The 21380-nt window shown below is 41.9% G+C and overlaps 1 protein-coding gene across 1 annotated transcript in view; it reads right to left on the bottom strand.

The window, feature by feature from the left end:
- Positions 1 to 21380, bottom strand: part of BLOC1S5 (biogenesis of lysosomal organelles complex 1 subunit 5) — a 40384-nt gene that overhangs the window by 18627 nt on the left and 377 nt on the right. Inside the window, 1 exon segment of the mRNA XM_007466411.1 lies at positions 17073 to 17155. Within this exon segment, the coding sequence (XP_007466473.1) occupies positions 17073 to 17155 (83 nt within the window).

Genomic DNA, 21380 nt, shown 5'->3' on the forward strand with positions numbered 1-21380 from the left:
TCCCACAGCCCAGAAACCCAGTATAATCTTAGGAAGAACAGCAGACAAACCCAGACTGGGGGACATTCTACAGGATACTGCCCAGGACTCAAGACTGTCAAGATCAAGAAAAACAAGGAAAGACTGAGAAACTGTCACAGACCAAAGAGGACTAGACAGACATGACAATTAAATGCAGTGTGGTACCCTGGATTACATCCCTGAACAGGAAGAGGGCTGCAATGAAAAAACTGGTGAAATCCAAATAAAGTCTGGTGCTTCATTAGCAGTAATGTGTCAATGTCAGTTTCTTAGTTTTTACCAATGTAGTGTGGTAATTAATGTAAAACATTAACAATGGGAGGGGACTTCCCTGGTGGCACAGTGGTTAAGAATCCACCTGCCAATGCAGGGGACACGTTCAAGCCCTGGTCCGGGAAGATCCCACATGCCGTGGAACAACTAAGCCTGTGCGCCACAACTACTGAGCCTGCGCTCTAGAGCCCACGAGCCACAACTACTGAAGCCCACGCACCTAGAGCCCGTGCTCCGCAACAAGAGAAGCCACCGCAATAAGAAGCCCTCACACCACAATGAAGAGTAGCCCCCCGCTCACCTTAACTAGAGAAAGCCCACAGGCAGCGATGAAGACCCAACGCAACCTAAACAAACAAACAAAACAAGGTGGGGCGAGAGGTATAGGAGACCTCTGTACTACCTTAGTAACTTTACTGTAAATCTTAAAATAATACAAGATGAAAAGTTTACTTTAAAAAGGGTGGTAAACTTGATTGTAAGGAAATAATGTTACTTACTGGGGGTTTTGTTTTGAACCATTCTTATGGAGCAGCTGTGGTCAGATTTTTACTCGAACTTTTCCATAATAAAAAATTTTAAACTTATACAAAAGTTGAGAGAGAATGAAAGAATGAATCCTCACGTACTCATCACCAAGCTTCAACTCGTGGCTGACTTTGTTCCCCCTGTAACACTCCGTAAAGCCCCCTATCCACAATACTAGATTCTTTTAAAGCAATATTTCAACATCTACCTTTAAAAAACAAGGATACCTCTTTAAAAAAAAAAAAGGAATGAAACCACAGCGCGCTTCCCCTCTCCCATATCCTCTTCCCCTTGCCCCCACCCGCCCGCTCTCTCTCAACAATAATTCTTCAATACTAAATATCAATTAAGTAGTCACATTACCTCAAATATCCCAATGTTTCCTTCTATACCCCAGTTCGTTTAGACCAAAATCTAAATAAGATTCATACACGGCAACTGGTTAATAAGTTTCCTAAATCCTTTTTAATCTATAGATTTCCCTTCCATTTTTATTCCCGCCTTGCTTTTTTTTTGTTGAAAAAAAGCGAGTCATCTGGGGCTTCCCTGGTGGCGCAGTGGTTGAGAATCCGCCTGCCGATGCAGGGGACACGGGCTCCTGCCTCGGTCCAGGAGGATCCCGCATGCCGCGGAGCGGCTGGGCCCGTGAGCCATGGCCACTGAGCCTGCGCGTCCGGAGCCTGTGCTCCGCAACGGGAGAGGCCACGGCAGTGAGAGGCCCGCGTACAAAAAAAGCGAGTCATCTGTTCTGCATAGTTTCCCACAATCTGTTTTTTGACTGAATGAATCCTAATGGTCTGATTTAAGATATCCTTTTGTGTCTTCTCTTTCCTGTAAATTAGTAGTTAGAACTAGAGGCTTGATCAGATTCACGGTTTGTTTTGTTTTTTGTTTGCAAGCATATTTCAGAGGTAGAGACTGGTTCAAGATGGCGGAGCAGAAGGACGTGCTCTCACCCCCTCTTGCAAGAGCGCTGGAATCACAACTAGCAGCTGAACAATCATCAACAGGAAGACACTGGAACTCACCAAAAAAGATACCCCACACCCAAAGACAAAGGAAGCCTCAATGAGATGGTAGGAGGGGCGCAATCACAATAAAATCAAATCCCATGACCACTCTGTGGGTGACTAACAAACTAGAGAACACTTATACCACAGAAGTCCACCCACCGGAGTGAAGGTTCTGAGCCCCACGTCAGGCTTCCCAACCTGGGAGTCTGGCAACAGGAGGAGAAATTCCCAGAGAATCAGACTTTGAAGGCTAGTGGGATTTGATTGCAGTAGTTCGACAGGACTGGGGAAAAGAGAGACTCCACTCTTGGAGGGCACACACGAAGTGGTGTACGCATCAGGATCCAGCAGAAGTGACCCCATGGGAGACTGAACCAAAACTACCTGCTAGTGCTGGAAGGTCTCCTGCAGAGGCAGGGGGTGGCTGCGGCTCACCGCGGGGGGGGGGGGGGAGGACACTGGCAGTAGAAGTTCTCGGAAGTAATCCTTGGCTTGAGCGCTTCCAGAGTCCGCCATTAGCCCCACCAAAGAACTGGGTAGAATCCAGTGCTGGGTCGCCTCAGGCCAAACAACCAACAGGGAGGGAACCCAGCCCCACCCATCAGCAGACAAGTGGATTAAAGTTTTACTGAGCTCTGCCCACCAGAGCAACACCCAGCTCTACCCACCACCAGTCCCTCCCATGAGAAAGCTTGGACAAACCTCTTAGATAGCCTCATCCACCAGGGGGCAGACAGCAGAAGTAAGGAGAACTACAATTCTGCATCTTGTGGAACAAAAACCACATTCACAGAAAGACAGACAAAATGAAAAGGCAGAGGACTTTGTACCACATGAAGGAACAAGATAAACCCCAGAAAAACAACGAAATGAAGTGGAGACAGACAACCTTCCAGAAAAAGAATTCAGAATAATTAATGATAGTGAAGATGATCCAGGACCTCAGAAAAAGAATGGAGGCAAATATCGACAAGATGCAAGAAATGTTTAACAAAGACCTAGAAGAATTAAAGAACAAACAAGGGGCTTCCCTGGTGGCGCAGTGGTTGAGAATCTGCCTGCCGATGCAGGGGACAGGGGTTCGAGCCCTGGTCTGGGAGGATCCCACATGCCGCAGAGCAACTAGGCCCGTGAGCCACAACTACTGAGCCTGCGCGTCTGGAGCCTGTGCTCCACAACAAGAGAGGCCGCGATAGTGAGAGGCCCCGCGCACCATGATGAAGAGTGGCCCCTGCTTGCCACAACCAGAGAAAGCCCTCACACAGAAACGAAGACCCAACACAGCTAAAAATAAATAAATTAAAAAAAAAAAAAAAGAACAAACATAGATGGACAACACAGTAACTGAAACGAAAAACACACTAGACGGAATCAATAGCAGAATAACTGAGGCAGAAGAACGGATAAGTGACCTGGAAGACAGAACGCTGGAATTCACTGCTGTGGAACAAAATAAAGAGTATGAAAAGAAATGAAGACAGCCTAAGAGACGTCTGGGACAATATTAAATGCACCAACATTCGCATTATATGGGTCCCAGAAGGAGAGGAGAGAGCGAAAGGACCTGAGAAAATATATGAAGAGATAACAGTCGAAACCTTCCCTAACGTGAGAAAGGAAATAGCCACCCAAGTCCAGGAAACACAGAGTCCCAGGTAATATAAACCCAAGGAGAAACATGCCAAGACACACAGTAATCAAACAGACAAAAATTAAAGACAAAAAAAAATTATTAAAAGCAACAAGGGAAAAACAACAAATAACATACAAGGGACCTCCCATATGGTTAACAGCTGATTTCTAAGCAGAAACTCTACAAGCCAGAAGGGGGTGGCACGATATATTTAAAGTGATGAAAGGGAAAAACCTACGACCAAGATTACTCTACCTGGCAAGGATCTCATTCAGATTCGATGGAGAAATCAAAAGCTCTACAGACAAGCAAAAGCTAAGCGAACTCAGCACCACGAAACCAGCTCTACAACAAATGCTGAAGGAACTTCTCTAAGTGGGAGACACAAGAGAAGAAAAGGACCTACAAAAATAAACCCAAAACAAATAAGAAAATAGTAACAGGAACATACATATCAATAATTACCTTAAATATGAATGGATTAAGTGCTCCAACCAAAAGACACAGGCTTGCTGAATGGTTAGAAAAACAAGACCCACATATATACTGTCTACAATAGACCCACTTCAGACCTAGGGACACATACAGAAGGAAAGTGAGGGGATGGAAAAGATATTCCATGCAAATGGAAATCAAAAGAAAGCTGTAGTAGCAATACTCATATCAGGTAAAATAGACTTTAAAATAAAGAATGTTACAAGAGACAAGGAAGGACACTATATAATGATCAAGTGATCAATCCAAGAAGAAGACAGAATTATAAATATATATGCACCCAACACAGGAGCACCTCAATACATAAGGTAAATGCTATCAGCTATAAAAGAGGAAATCGACAGTAACACAATAATAGGGGGACTTTAACACCTCGCTTACACCAATGGACAGATCATCCAGATAGAAAATTAATAAGGAAACCAAGCTTTAAATGACACACTAGACCAGATAGAGTTAATTGATATTTATAGGACATTCCATCCAAAAACAACACATTACACTTTCTTCTCAAGTATGTATGGAACATTCCCCAGAATAGATCACATCTTGGGTCACAAATCAAGCCTCAGTAAATTTAGGAGAACTGATATCATATCAAGCATCTTTTCTGACCACAACGCTATGAGATTAGAAATGAATTACAGGGAAAAAAACTAAAAAACACAAACACATGGAGGCTAAGCAATACGTTACTCAAGAAACCAAGAGATCACTGAAGAAATCAAAGAGAAAAAAAAAAAATACCTACAGACAAATGACGATGAAAACACGACGATCCAAAACCTATGGGATGCAGCAAAAGCAGTTCTAAGAGGGAAGTTTATAGCTATACAAGCCTACCTCAAGAAACAAGAAAAATCTCAAATACTAACCTTACACCTAAAGGAACTAGAGAAAGAAGAACAAACAAAACCCAAACGTGGCAGAAGGAAAGAAATTATAAAGATCAGAGCAGAAATAAATCAAATAGAAACAGAAAACAACAGCAAAGATCAATAAAACTAAAAGCTGGTTCTTTGAGAAGATAAACAAAATTCATAAGCCATTAGCCAGACTCATCAAGAAAAACAGGGAGAGGACTCAAATCAATAAAATCAGAAATGAAAAAGAGAAGTTGGGCTTCCCTGGTGGCACAATGGTTGAGAGTCCGCCTGCCGATGCAGGGGACACAGGAATACTAACCTTACACCTAAAGGAACTAGAGAAAGAAGAACAAACAAAACCCAAACGTGGCAGAAGGAAAGAAATTATAAAGATCAGAGCAGAAATAAATCAAATAGAAACAGAAAACAACAGCAAAGATCAATAAAACTAAAAGCTGGTTCTTTGAGAAGATAAACAAAATTCATAAGCCATTAGCCAGACTCATCAAGAAAAACAGGGAGAGGACTCAAATCAATAAAATCAGAAATGAAAAAGAGAAGTTGGGCTTCCCTGGTGGCACAATGGTTGAGAGTCCGCCTGCCGATGCAGGGGACACAGGTTTGTGCCCTGGTCCGGGAAGATCCCACATGCCGCGGAGCGGCTGAGCCCATGAGCCATGGCTGCTGAGCCTGCGAGTCCAGAGCCTGTGCTCCACAACAGGAGAGGCCACAACAGTGACAGGCCCGCGTACCACAAAAAAAAAGAGAAGTTACAACAGACACCGCAGAAATACAAAGCATCGTAAGAGATTACTACAAGCAACTCTATGCCAATAAAATGGACAACCTGGAAGAAAAGGACAAATTCTTAGAAAGGTATAACCTTCCAAGACTGAACCAGGAAGAAATAGAAAATATGAACAGACCGATCACAAGTAATGAAATTGAAACTGTGATTAAAAATCTTCCAACAAACGAAAGTCCAGGACCAGATGGCTTCACAGGTGAATTCTATCAAACATTTAGAGAAGAGCTAACACCCATCCTTCTCAAACTTCCAAAAAATTGCAGAGGAAGGAACACTCCCAAACTAGTTCTATGAGGCCACCATCACCCTGATACCAAAACCAGACAAAGATATTACAAAAAAAAAAAAAAGAAAATTAAAGACCAATATCACTGATGACTACAGATGCAAAAATCCTCAACAAAATACTAGCAAACAGAATCCAACAACACATTAAAAGGATCATACACCACAATCAAGTGGGATTTATCCCAGGGAGGCAAGGATTCTTCAACTTATGCAAATCAATGTGATACACCATATTAACAAATTGAAGAATAAAAACCATATGATCATCTCAATAGATGCAGAAAAAGCTTTTGACAAAATTCAATACCCATTTATGATAAAAACTCTCCAGAAAGTGGGCACAGAGGGAACCTACATCAACATAATAAAGGCCATATATGACAAACCCACAGCCAACATCATCCTCAATGGTGAAAAACTAAAAGCATTTCCTCTAAGATCATGAACAAGACAAGGATGTCCACTCTCACCACTACTATTCAACATAGTTTTGGAAGTCCTAGCCACGGCAAACAGAGAAGAAAAAGAAATAAAAGGAATACAAATCGGAAAAGAAGAAAAGTAAAACTGTCACTGTTTGCAGATGACATGATACTATACATAGAGAATCCTAAAGATGCTACCAGAAAAATACTAGAGCTAATCAATGAATTTGGTAAAGTTGCAGGATACAAAATTAATGTACAGAAATCTCTTGCATTCCTATACACTAACGATGAAAAATCTGAAAGAGAAATTAAGGAAACACTCCCATTTACCATTGCAACAAAAAGAATAAAATATCTAGGAATAAACCTACCTAAGGAGACATAAGATCTGTATGCAGAGAACTATAAGACACTGATAAAAGAAATTAAAGATGATACCAATAGATGGAGAGATATACCATGTTCTTGGATTGGAAGAATCAATATTGTGAAAATGACTCTACTACCCAAAGCAATCTACAGATTCAATGCAATCCCTATCAAATTACTAATGGCATTTTTTACAGAACTAGGAAAAAAAAATCTTAAAATTTGTGTGGAGACACAAAAGACCCCAAAGAGCCAAAGGAGTCTTGAGGGAAAAAAACAAAGCTGGAGGAATCAGACCCCCTGACTTCAGACTATACTACAAAGCTACAGTAATCAAGACAATATGGTACTGGCACAAAAACAGAAACATAGATCAATGGAACAAGATACAAAGCGCAGAGATAAACCCATGCACCTATGGTCAACTAATCTATGACAAAGGAGGCAAGGATATACAATGGAGAAAAGACAGTCTCTTCAATAAGTGGTGCTGGGAAAACTGGACAGCTACATGTAAAAGAATGAAATTGAAACAATCCCTAACACCATACACAAAAATAAACTCAAAATGGATTAGGGACCTAAATGTAAGACTGGACACTATAAAACTCTTAAGAGGAAAACATAGGGAGAACACTCTTTGACATAAATCATAGCAAGATCTTTTTTGACCCACTTCCTAAAATAATGGAAATAAAAACAAAAATAAACAAGTGGGACCTATTGAAACTTCAAAGCTTTTACACAGCAAAGGAACTATAAACAAGGCGAAAAGACAACCCTCAGAATGGGAGAAAATATTTGCAAACGAATCAACGGACAAAGGATTAATCTCGAAAATATATAAACAGCTCATGCAGCTGTATACTAAAAAAACAAACAACCCAATCCAAAAGTGGGCAGAAGACCTAAACAGACATTTCTCCAAAGAAGACATACAGATGGCCCAGAAGCACATGAAAGCTGCTCAACATCACTAGTTATTAGAGAAATGCAAATCAAAACTAAAATGAGGTATCACCTCACACCAGTCAGAATGGCCATCAGAAAATCTACAAACAACAAATGCTGGAGAGGGTGTGGAGAAAAGGGAACCCTCTTGCACTGCTGGTGGGAATGTAAATCGATACAGCCACTATGGAATATGGAGGTTCCTTAGAAAACTAAAAATAGAACTACCACATGACCCAGCAACCCAATACTGGGCATATACCCTGAGAAAACCATAATTCAAAAAGACACATGCACCCCAGTGTTCACTGCAGCACTATTTACAATAGCCAGGTCATGGACGCAACCTAAATGCCCAGTGACAGATGAAAGGATAAAGAAGATGTGGTTCATATATACAGTGGAATATTACTCAGCCATAAAAAGGAATGAAACTGGGTCATTTGTAGAGACCTGGATGGACCTATAGTTTGTCATACAGAGTGAAGTAAGTCAGAAAGAGAAAAAACAAATATCGTTTATTAACGCTTATTTGTGGAATCTAGAAAAATGGTACAGATGGACCAGTTTGCAAGGGAGAAACTAAGACACAGATGTAGAGAACAAACGTATGGACACCAAGGGGGGAAAGTGGGGAGGGGGTGTGTGCTGTGGTGTGATGAATTGGGAGACTGGGATTGACATATGTACACTAATATGTATGAAACAGATAGCTAATAAGAACCTACTGTATAAGAAAAGTAAAATAGGGCTTCCCTGGTGGCGCAGTGGTTGAGAATCTGCCTGCCAATGCAGGGGACACAGGTTCAAGCCCTGGTCTTGGAAGATCCCACATGCCGCGGAGCAACTGGGCCCGTGAGCCACGATTGCTGAGCCTGTGCATCTGGAGCCTGTGCTCCGCAACAAGAGAGGCGGTGATAGTGAGAGGCCGACGCACTGCGATGAAGAGCGGCCCCCGCTTGCCACAACTAGAGAAAGCCCTCGCACAGAAACGAAGACCCAACACAGCCATAAATAAATAAATAAAGCAAACTGTCAACAAGTAAAAATAAATAAACACACACACAAAAAAAACTGCAAGCTAACTATCTGGACTCCTGACCCACAGCAACTAGGAAATAATAAATATGTGTGGTTCTAAGCTATTTTGTGGTAATTTGCTACACAGAAAAGCAGGAATACTTCCATAAAGAGAAATTTCCCCTCGACAACTATTTGGTTACTCTGAGATATACTCATATGAAAGGCAGAATAAAACATTTGATTATTTCTCTTTATTCACCAGTTTCAAAAATAATGGTTTGGTTTCCTAAATTTGCTAAAGGTTTTTTTTTGTATGTTTCCACGCATTCCTATGACTCAGAGGAATATCTGAAGTTTTTTTTTTCGTTTGTTTGTTTTTTTGCCGTACGCGGGCCTCTCACTGTTGTGGCCTCTCCCGTTGCGGAGCACAGGCTCTGGACGCGCAGGCTCAGCGGCCATGGCTCACGGGCCCAGCCGCTCCGCGGCATGTGGGATCTTCCCAGACCAGGGCACGATCCCGTGTCCCCTGCATCGGCAGGCAGACTCTCAACCACTGCGCCACCAGGGAAGCCCTATCTGAAGTTTTTAACCCATTGCAGTATTTGTCCTCCCTGATGCTGAAATCATCCTATTTCCAGGGAGAGCCTATTTACCTTGGCTCTGGAATGCTTCAGTCCAAACCCCAGGGCTCCTTAGCAGCTTCTTTGCTTTCTATTTTCTAGTTCGACCTGATGCTCCACGCTCTTCTTGTTCATTTCCTGACCCAGACTTGGAATCAGCAGGTCTCTAAACACCACTGGTATTTAGAGACTGAGCACTAAGGGTCAGTCATCATTTCTAGCCCTTTGAGTGGACAAGGCTAGGAAACAGGTATTTTTGTGAAAAGAAAAGAAACATCTTAAGTTCACATTCATAATCAAACTTAAATTCAGGGGACTTCCTTGGTGGCTCAGTGGTTAAGAATCCACCTGCCAATGCAGGGGACACGGGTTCGAGCCCTGGTCCGGTAAGATCCCACATGCCGTGGAGAACTAAGCCCGTGCACAACTACTGGGCCTGCGCTCTAGAGCCCGCTCGCCACAACTACTGAGACTGCGTGCCTAGAGCCCGCGCACCGCAACAAAGAGAAGCCCCCGCTCGCCACAAGAGAAAGCCCGCGAACCGCAACAAGACCCAACACAGCCAAAAATAAATAAATAAATGAATTTATTTTTAAAAAAACCTTAAATTTGGGACTACAGGATTTTTAATTACCCTCCTGTCTTTATGTTTCTTTTTCAATTCTCAAAATACCAACAGAGTTACTCATTTGCTTTATCACCAAGTCAATGAAATAATACCAGTGCCAGAATTAACAAAATTACTGAAAATAATTTCAGGTTTTTTTTTTTTAAACCTTCTGTTGTGAAAGGTATTCCACTAGAAATGTACACAGTCAAATTACTGCGTTTTAAAGTTACCTGAAAGAATTTCTCTGCGTGGCAATGCCACCATCTAGGAAAATAGGTTTGCTTTTTTACATGTTACTTGATTTTTAGGGATTGCTCCTTAAAATTTAATTTTCTTTTACATTATGTAAAATATTTACATGGCTCCCAAACTACATCTAAAAATATATATATATATTCAAAAAAGTCTAGCTTCTATCACTATCTTTTGTATCCTATTCCCTCTATCACTCTCTTTAGATAATTATTTTTACATTTTTATCCTGCTATTGTCTTAACTATAAGGATATACATCCACATGTATAGATAGGTATGTGTATGTATACACAGACACGTATATAAACATATGTGTGTGTATATACACATTATGTATAAATATATTTCAATTCCTTCTTAAACAGAAACATGATATACAGACTTTTCTTATTTCACTTTGAGTCACGCTGATTAACACACACACACCCACAACGTATATAATCTTTCTCTATGCGGTCATGCGGTCTATTTGTTCTCTCTTGTGGGCATCTCTTTCAGTATTTTAAAAAGTTGGCGTTTTTGTTCTCATGGTTATGTTTACACTAATACTTCTTACAATACCCTGGTCTCCACTCTGGCCACTGTCTGTTGGTTCCCTACTTTAAGCAAGATTAGTATTAGGTGGTCACCTCTTCTGTCTCTAGCCTTTCCCTCTCCCTCAGAATCTAATCTGCAATAGCATCCTTTCCCTCCCAGTTAATACTGATAAGGCAAAAACTGAGGACAGTCTCCTTTTCATATGCCCTCCCCTCTCCTTCCGTTTTCTGATAGGCTGTATCTACATGGGCAGAAGACAGAGCCACCGCATGTGACCTGGTTAGGCTCTCTCCCTTATAGCCATTGTTTAGCCTTACATGTTATAGTAAGTGAATTTGTACCATCACCTCTCTAACAGCCCACTAATGACAATAATTAATTTAAACAACAAATAGGCCCATCTGGTATGTGCTTGTTTTTATGCTGATATTTTTGGCTAAGGTATACGGTTGACACCTACTACAAAAGGAAGACTATAGGGCTTCTCTGGTGGCGCAATGGTTGAGAGTCCACGCCTGCCGATGCAGGGGACACGGGTTCGTGCCCCGTTCCGGGAGGATCCCACATGCTGCGGAGCGGCTGGGCCCGTGAGCCATGGCCACTGAGCCTGCGCATCCAGAGCCTGTGCTCCGCAACGGGAGAGGCCACAACAATGAGAGGCCCGCGTACCGCAAAAAAAAAAAAAAAGCAAGACTATAAACCAACATCTGTTTATTTGTTATATGAATATTATTTCTGGAGTGAAAATTCTCAGAGCAAAGCACAGCACCAATGAAGCTTAGTTTCTGATGTATATATAACACCCCATAAAATTACATATACAGTTAATTTTTCTCAAGTTGAAATAAATAACAAGTGCTCAGATAATGTGGTTCAAGACAGTGCCCGGCACTAAATGCTTCCAAATGTTAGCAATTGTTCATAAAGTTAGTACAGTCACTGTAATATTTACATTAAAGATGTAACTTGATAGTATTAGAGAGGAAATGAGAGACCGATGTAATATTTAAAATTTTCTTTCCATCACAAAATGGTCAGTACCACAAGTTTTTTTCCTCACAAGTTTTAAAACCGTTAGCATACATACATGAATCTATACATGCCACGTGGGCTCGACTTCTTCCTGATATTTAATACTCTGACAGCTACTCTTACAACCTAACAAAAATGAGATCAGGTGTCAAATGAAATTCTTGTCTGTCCTGCCTTTTAAGGGACTTTTATCTTTTTATCAGTACAACTCACATTCAGACACAGCAATAAGAACCCTCACACCTCCTGTAACTACTGTACTTATTTTAACAAATTTTTTTGCCTCAATTTGAATCAACATTTCCTCCATTTTTCCCCTATTTTTCTAACATCTATTTTTCTTTCCCAGTTCAAGTATCAGCCCCCCCTTCTGAAGATTCCCCTCCCAGCTGAGCTGGGAGTTATCTCCTCTTCTGAGATTTCAATCACTTTGTGCTTATTTTATCATCATAATTTCACCATTACAATCTGTTCTCCACAGACTGTAAATTCCTGAAGGTAGAGATGGTTTCGAATCTATTTTTGCGTATCCGGTGGGACAGACACAGCTCTGGATCCATCCCCTCCTCTCAACACACAAATACCACATGGTGGTAAACCTGCGTGTAACAGACACAGCTAGCCACCGCCCACCTGCCGTCCTTTCTGCCGCATGAAGTGCACGCGCCATGGCTGGGCTCCCACAGCTACCCTGTGAGCGTGAGCCTGGGGTGAGAGCGGCACGGCAGTGAGCAAGAAGGAAAAGCTGGAGGAAGAGCTGATGTCCTAGGGCGGCCACACCAGCCCCAGGTTCTGGCTGCTGCGAGAGGAAAGTAAGCACTTCTGTCACTAGTGACCAAACACCTTCCTTATGATACACCAAGGTATTCAGGAACCAGTCAATAAAGCGGTCAGAGACTGAAGTTTGCTGAAGATGAGTTCGTGCAGGACCGCACAGCCCCTAAGCACTTCATAAACGCTGACCTGCACGGCCTCCCCTCTGTCCCACACGACAGAGGCCCCGGCGTCTCTGCAGCTGGAAAGATATCAGTGCAGAAGATCACGCCTTTACTCGCTGACACAACCAGACAGGCTCACTGGAGGGGCCCTGCCGGGATCTCTGTTCATAGTATTTACTGATCGGGGGGAATAAAAGCTGTGTGCAGTTGGGAGCAGGACAGTCAACTGTCCTGAAATACTAACAAACACAAAAAGAGAGCTTAAAATATTATACTAGAACGTCGATAATTTAAGTAATGCTGCCACCGTGTGGCACTTATTCCCTTCTTTTAGAAAGAAAAATTCATAAAGAAAAATATCGTTGCCGCGTGCGTTAACTTTTAAAAATACATAAACTATAAATGAGTTTCCTTTTAAATGCTAGCCAGTTTTTCTTCAAGTGAACGACATTTAAGCGACCTACAGAAGACAAAACTTAAGGACCTACCGTGTGGCACGTGGAACCATATACAGTATCATGTAATAACCTGTAATGGAAAAGAATCTAAAAAAGAATATACACATATACGTATGGGTGTGCGTGTATACACATGTGTAACTGACTCACTCTGCTGCACACCTGAAACGCTGTAAATCAACTGCACTTCAATTAAAAAAAAAAGACGAAACTTGTAGGAAGCCCCGACAGCTCTGCCTCCCCGTTCCTCCCGTCCAGCCGTGCGACGCTGGGAAAAGACCACTTTTATTAAATAGAGGATGTTTTTATTTGGGCCAAGATAGAAAAGAACGGTAAGTAATGCACATATCTATTCAAATCTAAATCTCTAAAATGCTTTCAGCTTTTCTCTCGTAATCTGAGGGGACAGGTTAGTGTGTAACAGACAGAAAAGGTAGCCGAGCCTGACGTACAGGAAAGCTTCCAGGAGACACTAAAAAAGACGGACCGGGGAGGTGACTGCGTGAAAGGACGGCATCAAGTACTTTTCAAGAAGAGGAGTCATGTGACCAATTAGCTGGAGAGAGCGCAAACGCAGCTGATGAAATATTTTTGAGCCCTTCAGAGACCATGCTTCAGTGACTACATGAGCCTGCCCTGCTGCATAAAGGCTGGGCCCGTCTGTCTTACTCAGGGATAGGTTCCTGACATGAGGTCTCACACAAAATAAGTGCTGAAGACATTTTGTTTCACTTTCTATAATAAGCTTACATCTGTCATACCCAGTGTGAAAATTTTATTCTTTAGTAAACATTTTCCTGAGATGTCTAAGCCACTTGCTTAGCAAATCACTGTTTTCCCTAAAGATATTAAAAACTGAACCAAAACTCAAAGTATTGCAAATTCTGAATACAATTTTAATTTGATTTTACTTGCTCCCATCTTTCTCTTAATAATAACAGTTACCAACACCTGCCTAACATCGACATACCAGGGAATTTAAAAAATGATACATTACTTAATCCTCACAAAAACTCTGCAGTATGTATTATTGTTCCCATTTTAAAAAAGAGGAAATTAGGCCTTAATAAAGCAAATAATCACAGCTAGAAAGAGGGATACCAGGATTTGAGCCTAGATACGTCACACGTCCAGCTCCAAGGCCCATGTTCTTTTACGCTTCAGCACAGCCCTGTCTCCAAAGAGACCCAGGAGGGCTGAACAACGCGGAACCCAGGTAACTCCTCTCCTCTCAGGCACACGCCTGCCTTCTCTCGGCCCCAGTTAACAGAGGTGTTGGCTTCAAAAGGGAGTGAGCTCTTCAATATAACATATTCCGCAGCATAAATGAAATAACACTTCTTTCATCATCCATTCAAGACTCAGTCTTGCTTGTACAGCCCTTTCACAGGAACCACCTACATTATCTAATGAGCGCTCAGCCACTAATCAGCTGTGTGACCTTCCACACATTTCTTTCCATCTCTGGGCTCAGTGAAGGGGGGGTGGCGGTGGTTGGATTAGAGAAGTCATCTTAATTCCAAAATTCTATGCTTCTTTTAATATAAAGTAGGTCTTTAGAGATACATTTACAAACTTTTTAAAAATAAAAGCTATTTAGCATTTCAAACTAACCAGACTGGCCAAAAAAAAAAAAAAAAAAGATGACTTATGAAAGGATGTTGGAAAAGCCAGGTTTTAGGCCAAGCTCTGTTCATTGTGCTTTCGAATCATATTAAGTACCTACCCTACAATGCACAAGACATTCTTTCAGGCACTTTGAACACAACAGAGCATAAGAAAGGTAAGTGTCTATATTCTAGGAAGGACAACAGGCAATAACTAAGCAAAAAGTAAGGAAAATATAGGTAGTAATAAGAGCTCACGAAAGGCAGAATTCAAGATGGTCCCTGAGAGCACCACCCCTAGGATATACACACCTCTCAGTTATTCAGTCGAACCCTAACCCAGGTGCTGCTGTATAGCTATTCTGCAGGTTTACTTAAAGCCCCAAATCAGCTGACTTTAAGAAAAGGAGATTATCCCTAGAGGGCCTGACTCCATCAGGTGAGTCCTTAATAGGGATGGGACTCTTCTCAGGTAAGAGAGGATTAAAGCATGAAAGGGAGACTTCACTTATGTCTTTGAAGAAGGAAGGGGCCGTGTGGCAGGGAACATGGGTGGCCTCTAGGAGCTGAGAGCGGCCCTGGCCGACAGCAATCAAGGAAATGGGAACTTCGTCTACCTAGGCAAGGAACTGAGTCCTGCCAAAATCCTGTGAGTCAGAAAGAGGACCCTGAACACCAAATAAGAATGGAGCCTGGACAGCTCCTTGATTTTAACCTTGTCAGACCGTGAGCAGAGTACCCACCGTGCTGTGCCCAGACTTTATTCCCACTACTTTATTCTCACTATTGAATTGTTAATAATCTTTACATAGCATGATGAGGGAATAGTCTATGGTTAATCTTCTGTCTGTGGGATAATTATTCTTACTCTATAACAGCAATAGTAATGATGACAAAAATAACTAACAGTTATTCCTAGGTACCAGAAAATATTCTAAGATACACACACCTTTAATCTTCACAATAACCCCGTGAAGCAGATATTATGCAGATTCTGAGTCTCTTGAACCCAGAAATGGTGTCTAATGCCACAGCTCTGTTTCTGTTTTGAGTGCTCTGTACCACAGGCTTTCTGTACTTTTAAAGGGTTTATGGAAAGTTTCTCTCCTTTTAGCAGGTTTAGACTTCCTGCTTGGTTGGAGTCTTATTTGAAAATAAAACCCCAGGAATTCTCTGACGGTCCAATGGTTAGGACTTGGTGCTCTCACTGCCAGGGGGTTCAATCATGGGTCGGGGAACTAAGATCCTGCAAGCCATGAGGCCCCCCCCCAAAAAAAAAAAAAAAAAAAACCCCAACTTCCACAAAATCACAAAACTGCTTGTGTAACATCATTTACCATCTACCCAACAGTAGCTTGGGATGTTACTATTCAATGCACAGTGAACCAATTATACATGTGCAAAATCACAGTCAAATGAAACAGAATGGCAGGCTAGTGCATCAGGACTGTTGGGACATAGCACACAACGTGGGGTGGGAGACGGTAAAGCTAGAAAGATAGGAGCTGGGTCATAGAAGGATGCTGGGCTTTGTCCTGTAGACAGAAAATGGTATCAAAGGTTTTTAAAAAGTTAATGTCAGGGCTTCCCTGGTGGCGCAGTGGTTGAGAGCCCGCCTGCCGATGCAGGGGACACGGGTTCATGCCCCGGTCCGGGAAGATCCCACATGCCGCGGAGCGGCTGGGCCCGTGAGCCATGGCCGCTGAGCCTGCGCTCCGCGGCGGGAGAGACCACAACAGTGAGAGGCCCACGTACCGCAAAACAAAACAAACAAACAAACAAACAAAAAGTTAATGTCAGAGCGCTCTGGCAGCAGGGTGAAGACTGGATTTGACTGGGTTGATAAAGCAGGCATACCAATCAGAAAGGACAGAGATTTGTTAGGTAGCATTTGGAAGGCTTGATCATTGAATGTAACCTAAAGGGGAGGGAATAGCCAAGGGCGATTCTCATGTTTTAATTTGAGTGCTTTAGGTAGATGCTGCTGCCCCAAATGAGAAAAAAAAATATAGAAAATGGGTCTGCAAAACTGACCCATTCATCTGTAAAATCATTTTTTTCATTATATCTCATTTTATACATGAAAACCTGAGCTCAACAGACAGTAAACACCTGAGAGCAGGCACCAGAACTGGAGCCCAAGGCGCCTGCTGCCTACTCTCGTGCTCCCTCCATTCATGTCAATGCCTCTGAATACTTTGTATATTTTATGAACACATGAACAGAAATCATAGATTTTAAAATAGGGAATTTCCCTTCCGTATATTAACACACTAACAATTAGGGCAGTCTTGTTACAAAACAGGTTTCAAATACTCACTTCAAATTCTTTCACAAAATAACGGGTTTCACCTTGGATAACTGGTCTGTGATCTAACAGCCTTGAATGAATTTCTCCGAGATCTGTAGAGACACAATGAAATTCATGGTCAATCCACGCTAAGTGGCACAATCTCTAGCTTGTTTTACTCTTCCTGTTCCCATAAACGTATGAAGGTTAAAATCCAGTTCAGAATATGGATTATCCAGTCAGTAAATTGGTAAAGTACTTTTGACAGCAATTTGGCAATATCTAATAAAGTTAAAGACGTATACCTAGCAATTTCATGCCCAAGTATGTGCCCTAGAAAAACTCTTAAACAAAGGAAAGAGAAATGCATAATGTTTACTACAGCATGAATATATGTCAAAAAAAGGGGGAACGACCTAACATACTCATAGGATGGATATTACAAATCAGTGAGTGAAAATGAATACAGTGGGGTTACATTTATTAACAAGGATAAATTCCAAAAATAAAATGTTAAGCAAAAAAGCAACTTTCAGAAGGATAAAGCCATTTATATAAACTTTCAAAATATGCAAAATCACTTCCCGTTGGGACATATACAGAAGCCATAAAACTATAAAGAAATGCACGTGAACAATAAACACCAAATTCAAGACAGCGGTTACCTTAGAGGAGGGAGAGCCGTGCAATGAGTAAAGGGCACGATGGGGCTCTTCATGTGTGTTTATTAATATGGGTGGTGAGTGTTCATTGTAAGTCTCTATTAATTAATGAAATTAAGGAAAATAATTAAAGAAAAAAAGTTCTGAATTTTAACTGTTTTTGGTGAGTCATCCCGGGGTATATGCTGCTCTCATACCACTTACCATACTGTCCTGAAATTTCCTCTCTACTCCAGTGAGTATCTCAAAGACCAAATTGTTTGCATCATCCACAGAGGGTTAGCATACATTTTTCTATATGACTGAGAAGCTATTACACTGATTTTGGGATATCTGCGTCTGTGGCCTGATGTAATGGGAATTTATTTAGTCTTTGGAGAATTCAGTTCTGTTCAGAAGTGGATAATCATCACTTCTGAAACCCTGACTGTGCTCCAGAACTTAAGATGTGGAGATGAGGGGGAAAAAGATTCTGAAACACACACGACCACAGAAATTAAGCTGGTTTTGTAATAACATTATAACAACAAAACAAACACATTCTAATAATTCAGAGTTGCAGGTATCCCAAGGATTACAAACAAATTCTCTCAGTTTAATAATGTAAAGGTAAGCCACATATCTCCACATAAACTCAATCCTAGCCCTGCTACAGGCAAAGCACTCTTGTTGTTTGTTAACAAGACAAAAGATATAATACTTTGTTCTCCAAAGTTCATACTCTAACGTGGGAGTTAGACAATCTCTTCACACAAAAGACAGAAATAATCACTTCAACAGACTATATGAGACAAGAAAAGACACAGTAAACTGCAGAGATCTCTCATTACCTAATGACGTTCTGGCCCTGAATTTGCAGACCTTTAATGTAGTATGTGGATCTCTTTGCCCACCGTAAGGAACAATTTACTGCAGAGTAAATTTTTCTGGTAACACCCACATCGTCACCATTGTCACCTCACTGCTTCTCAAATCCATCCCTTCTGTTCCATCCTTGCTTGTCTTGGACTGTTTCAACAGAGTGAGTCACACCCCTCTTCAACCCACTCCATGTACAGTCAATTCTGCTTATCTGCAGGACAGTAGGCCCTTTGTATTCTCTGATTCTGCAGTTACAAATTCACTTTATAAAGTAGGCAAGTTCACAAATGGGCATCCTGCAAGGTGAGGATCCACTGTACCTGCCTGAGTGCTCTATTTAAAACACAGATCTAACCACATGACTCTTGTACGTATTGTTGTTCCATAACAATATGGAACATTCAACAACAAGTCCAATCTCCTTAAAAGGCAAGAGTTCTTCTTCCGTCTGATTCCCACGTGTAGTTTCCCAAACATGCCATGCTGACTCAGGCCTCCGCGCCTTTGCTCGTGCTGTTCCAAACTAAGTCCAAAATATTCTTGCCCTCTTTTCTCAACTACTAACCCTTTATTCTTCAAGACTCAGGTCAGACACTCCATGCCCCAGGAAGCTCCCCGTCTCCTAACAGCCAACCACAGCCCAGAAAACCTCAAAGACCTGGGGCCTAAGTATTGAAATCATTTATTTATATATTTCCCTTTCACTAGACCCTGGCAATAAAACTTGACACGTATATTTTCACAATCGATAGTCTTCAAGTAAGATGAACTAAAAACAGATTTTCATAATGAAAATAGTAAATGGTTCCACAAAAAAACCCAAGGAGGTTCTAGACATATTTTCAATTATAACTCAATTTTGAATTAACCTGAAAAACTCCCTTTGAATTACCTTCAATTTAAAAAAAGTACTACATCAAAATCACAAACTTCTATGCATAAAAGGACAAAATCAACTGAGTGAAATGGCAACCCATGGAATGGGAGAAAATATACGCAAATCATGGCTGTAAAGTGGCTAATATCCAGAATAGAAAAAGACCTCCTATAATTCAACAACAACAAAACACACTACCTGATCAAAAAAATGGGCAAAGGACCTGAATAGACATTTCTCCAAATAAGATTTACAAACGTCTAGTAGGCACATAAAAAGATGTTCAACATCATTAACCTTAGGGAAATGCAAATCAAAACTACAAGATACTGGGACTTCCCTGGTGGTCCAGTGGGTAAGACACCGAGCTCCCACGCCAGGGGGCCTGGGTTCGACCCCTGGTCAGGGAACTAGATCTCATGTGCCACAACTAAGACCTGGTGCAGCCAAAATAAATAAATAAATATTAAAAAACAAAAGCAAAACTACAAGATACGACCTCACACCCATTAGAAAGGCCACTACCAAAGAAACAGGAAATAACAAGTATTGTTTAGGTTGTGGAGAAGTGGGAACACTTGTGAACTGCTGGTGAGAATGTAAAACGGTTCAGCCATTATGGAAAACAGTATAGTGGCTGCTCACAAAGTTACAAATAGATTTATCATTTGATCCAGCAATTCAGCTGTGGGTATATATCCAAAACAACTGAAAGCAAGAACTTGATATTTGTACATCCATGCTCACAAGGGCCAAAAATGGGAAGCAATCCAAGTGTCCATCCATGGGTGAATGTATACCCAAAATGTGTGTGTGTATACAATGAAATATTTGAATCATATTCAGCTTTAAAAAGGAAGGAAATTCTGACACATGCACGAATTCACTTATATGAAGTACCTAAAGTAGCCACATTCAGAAACAGAAAGTAAAATGGTGGCGGGCTGGGGAGGGGGAAAGGGGAAACTGGGGAGTCCGTGTTCAATGGGTACTCAGCTTCAGTTTGGGAAGATGAAATAGTTATGGAGCTGGATGGTGGTGACGGTTTCACAACAACGTGAAACGTACCAATGCCACTGAATTGTACGCTAAAATATGATTAAGGGAAACTTTATATTCCATGTATTTTACCGTAATTAAAAAAAAATTTAAGTAATAGTTCACTAAGATTGCACGTGTAAACAATTATAATTAAGGCCTAACACCCATGCACTACGCCCACACTACTAACTAGATTTGAGACACCCTGAATTCTACACAAACCTGACAGATACGGTTAAAATGCGGTTAAAATGCAATAGGTATGAACGAGGATGCCATTCCCTGGGCAGCGCTGAGGGTCGCCGGAATCCTACAAGGGCTTCAACACTGCAAGACAGTAGGGCTGCCGGCAGAAGCGAGGGGTTAAGAGAGGACGGAGATGAGGCGCTGCAGTATTTAAATGGCAAAGATCTTCCTGCACGAAACAGTTGTTGAGAGCTTGGAGAATCAAACCAATTCAGGTTCTGTGAGAATCCGGGCTGTAGCTAGGTTGTAACCTTCTACCCAGCTTAAAGCGGACGGGACGAGTGGACATCGGTACACGTGTTGGGGGCCTTTCGTGTTTTAAGATGGCTTCATGTTCTCTCGTTTCCACCTTGCACGACCCGGGAGCAGGGTAAGAGCGAACGACCTAGGCACACACCTCCTAAGCGGCCTGCCTGGGTGCGCGGGCTCTTCCCGACTCCCAAGCTCAGGGCATCACACGTGGGTCGCGAACCCGCGTCCACGGCAGCTCCACGCAGGGTCCCGGGCTGGGGGAGGGGAGAGGGCAGCCCGACGGCTCTCGGCTGCGGCTTCTACGAGGAAGCAGGAGGGGCTAGGGCGGTTTGCTGTTACTGGGAGGCACCTGGCGCGAGGAAACAGGGGCCAATGCGCAGACCCCTCGCCCACCCACCC

Source organism: Lipotes vexillifer, unplaced genomic scaffold (assembly GCF_000442215.2).
Source record: "Lipotes vexillifer unplaced genomic scaffold, Lipotes_vexillifer_v1.1 scaffold444, whole genome shotgun sequence".
NCBI lineage: Eukaryota > Metazoa > Chordata > Mammalia > Artiodactyla > Lipotidae > Lipotes > Lipotes vexillifer.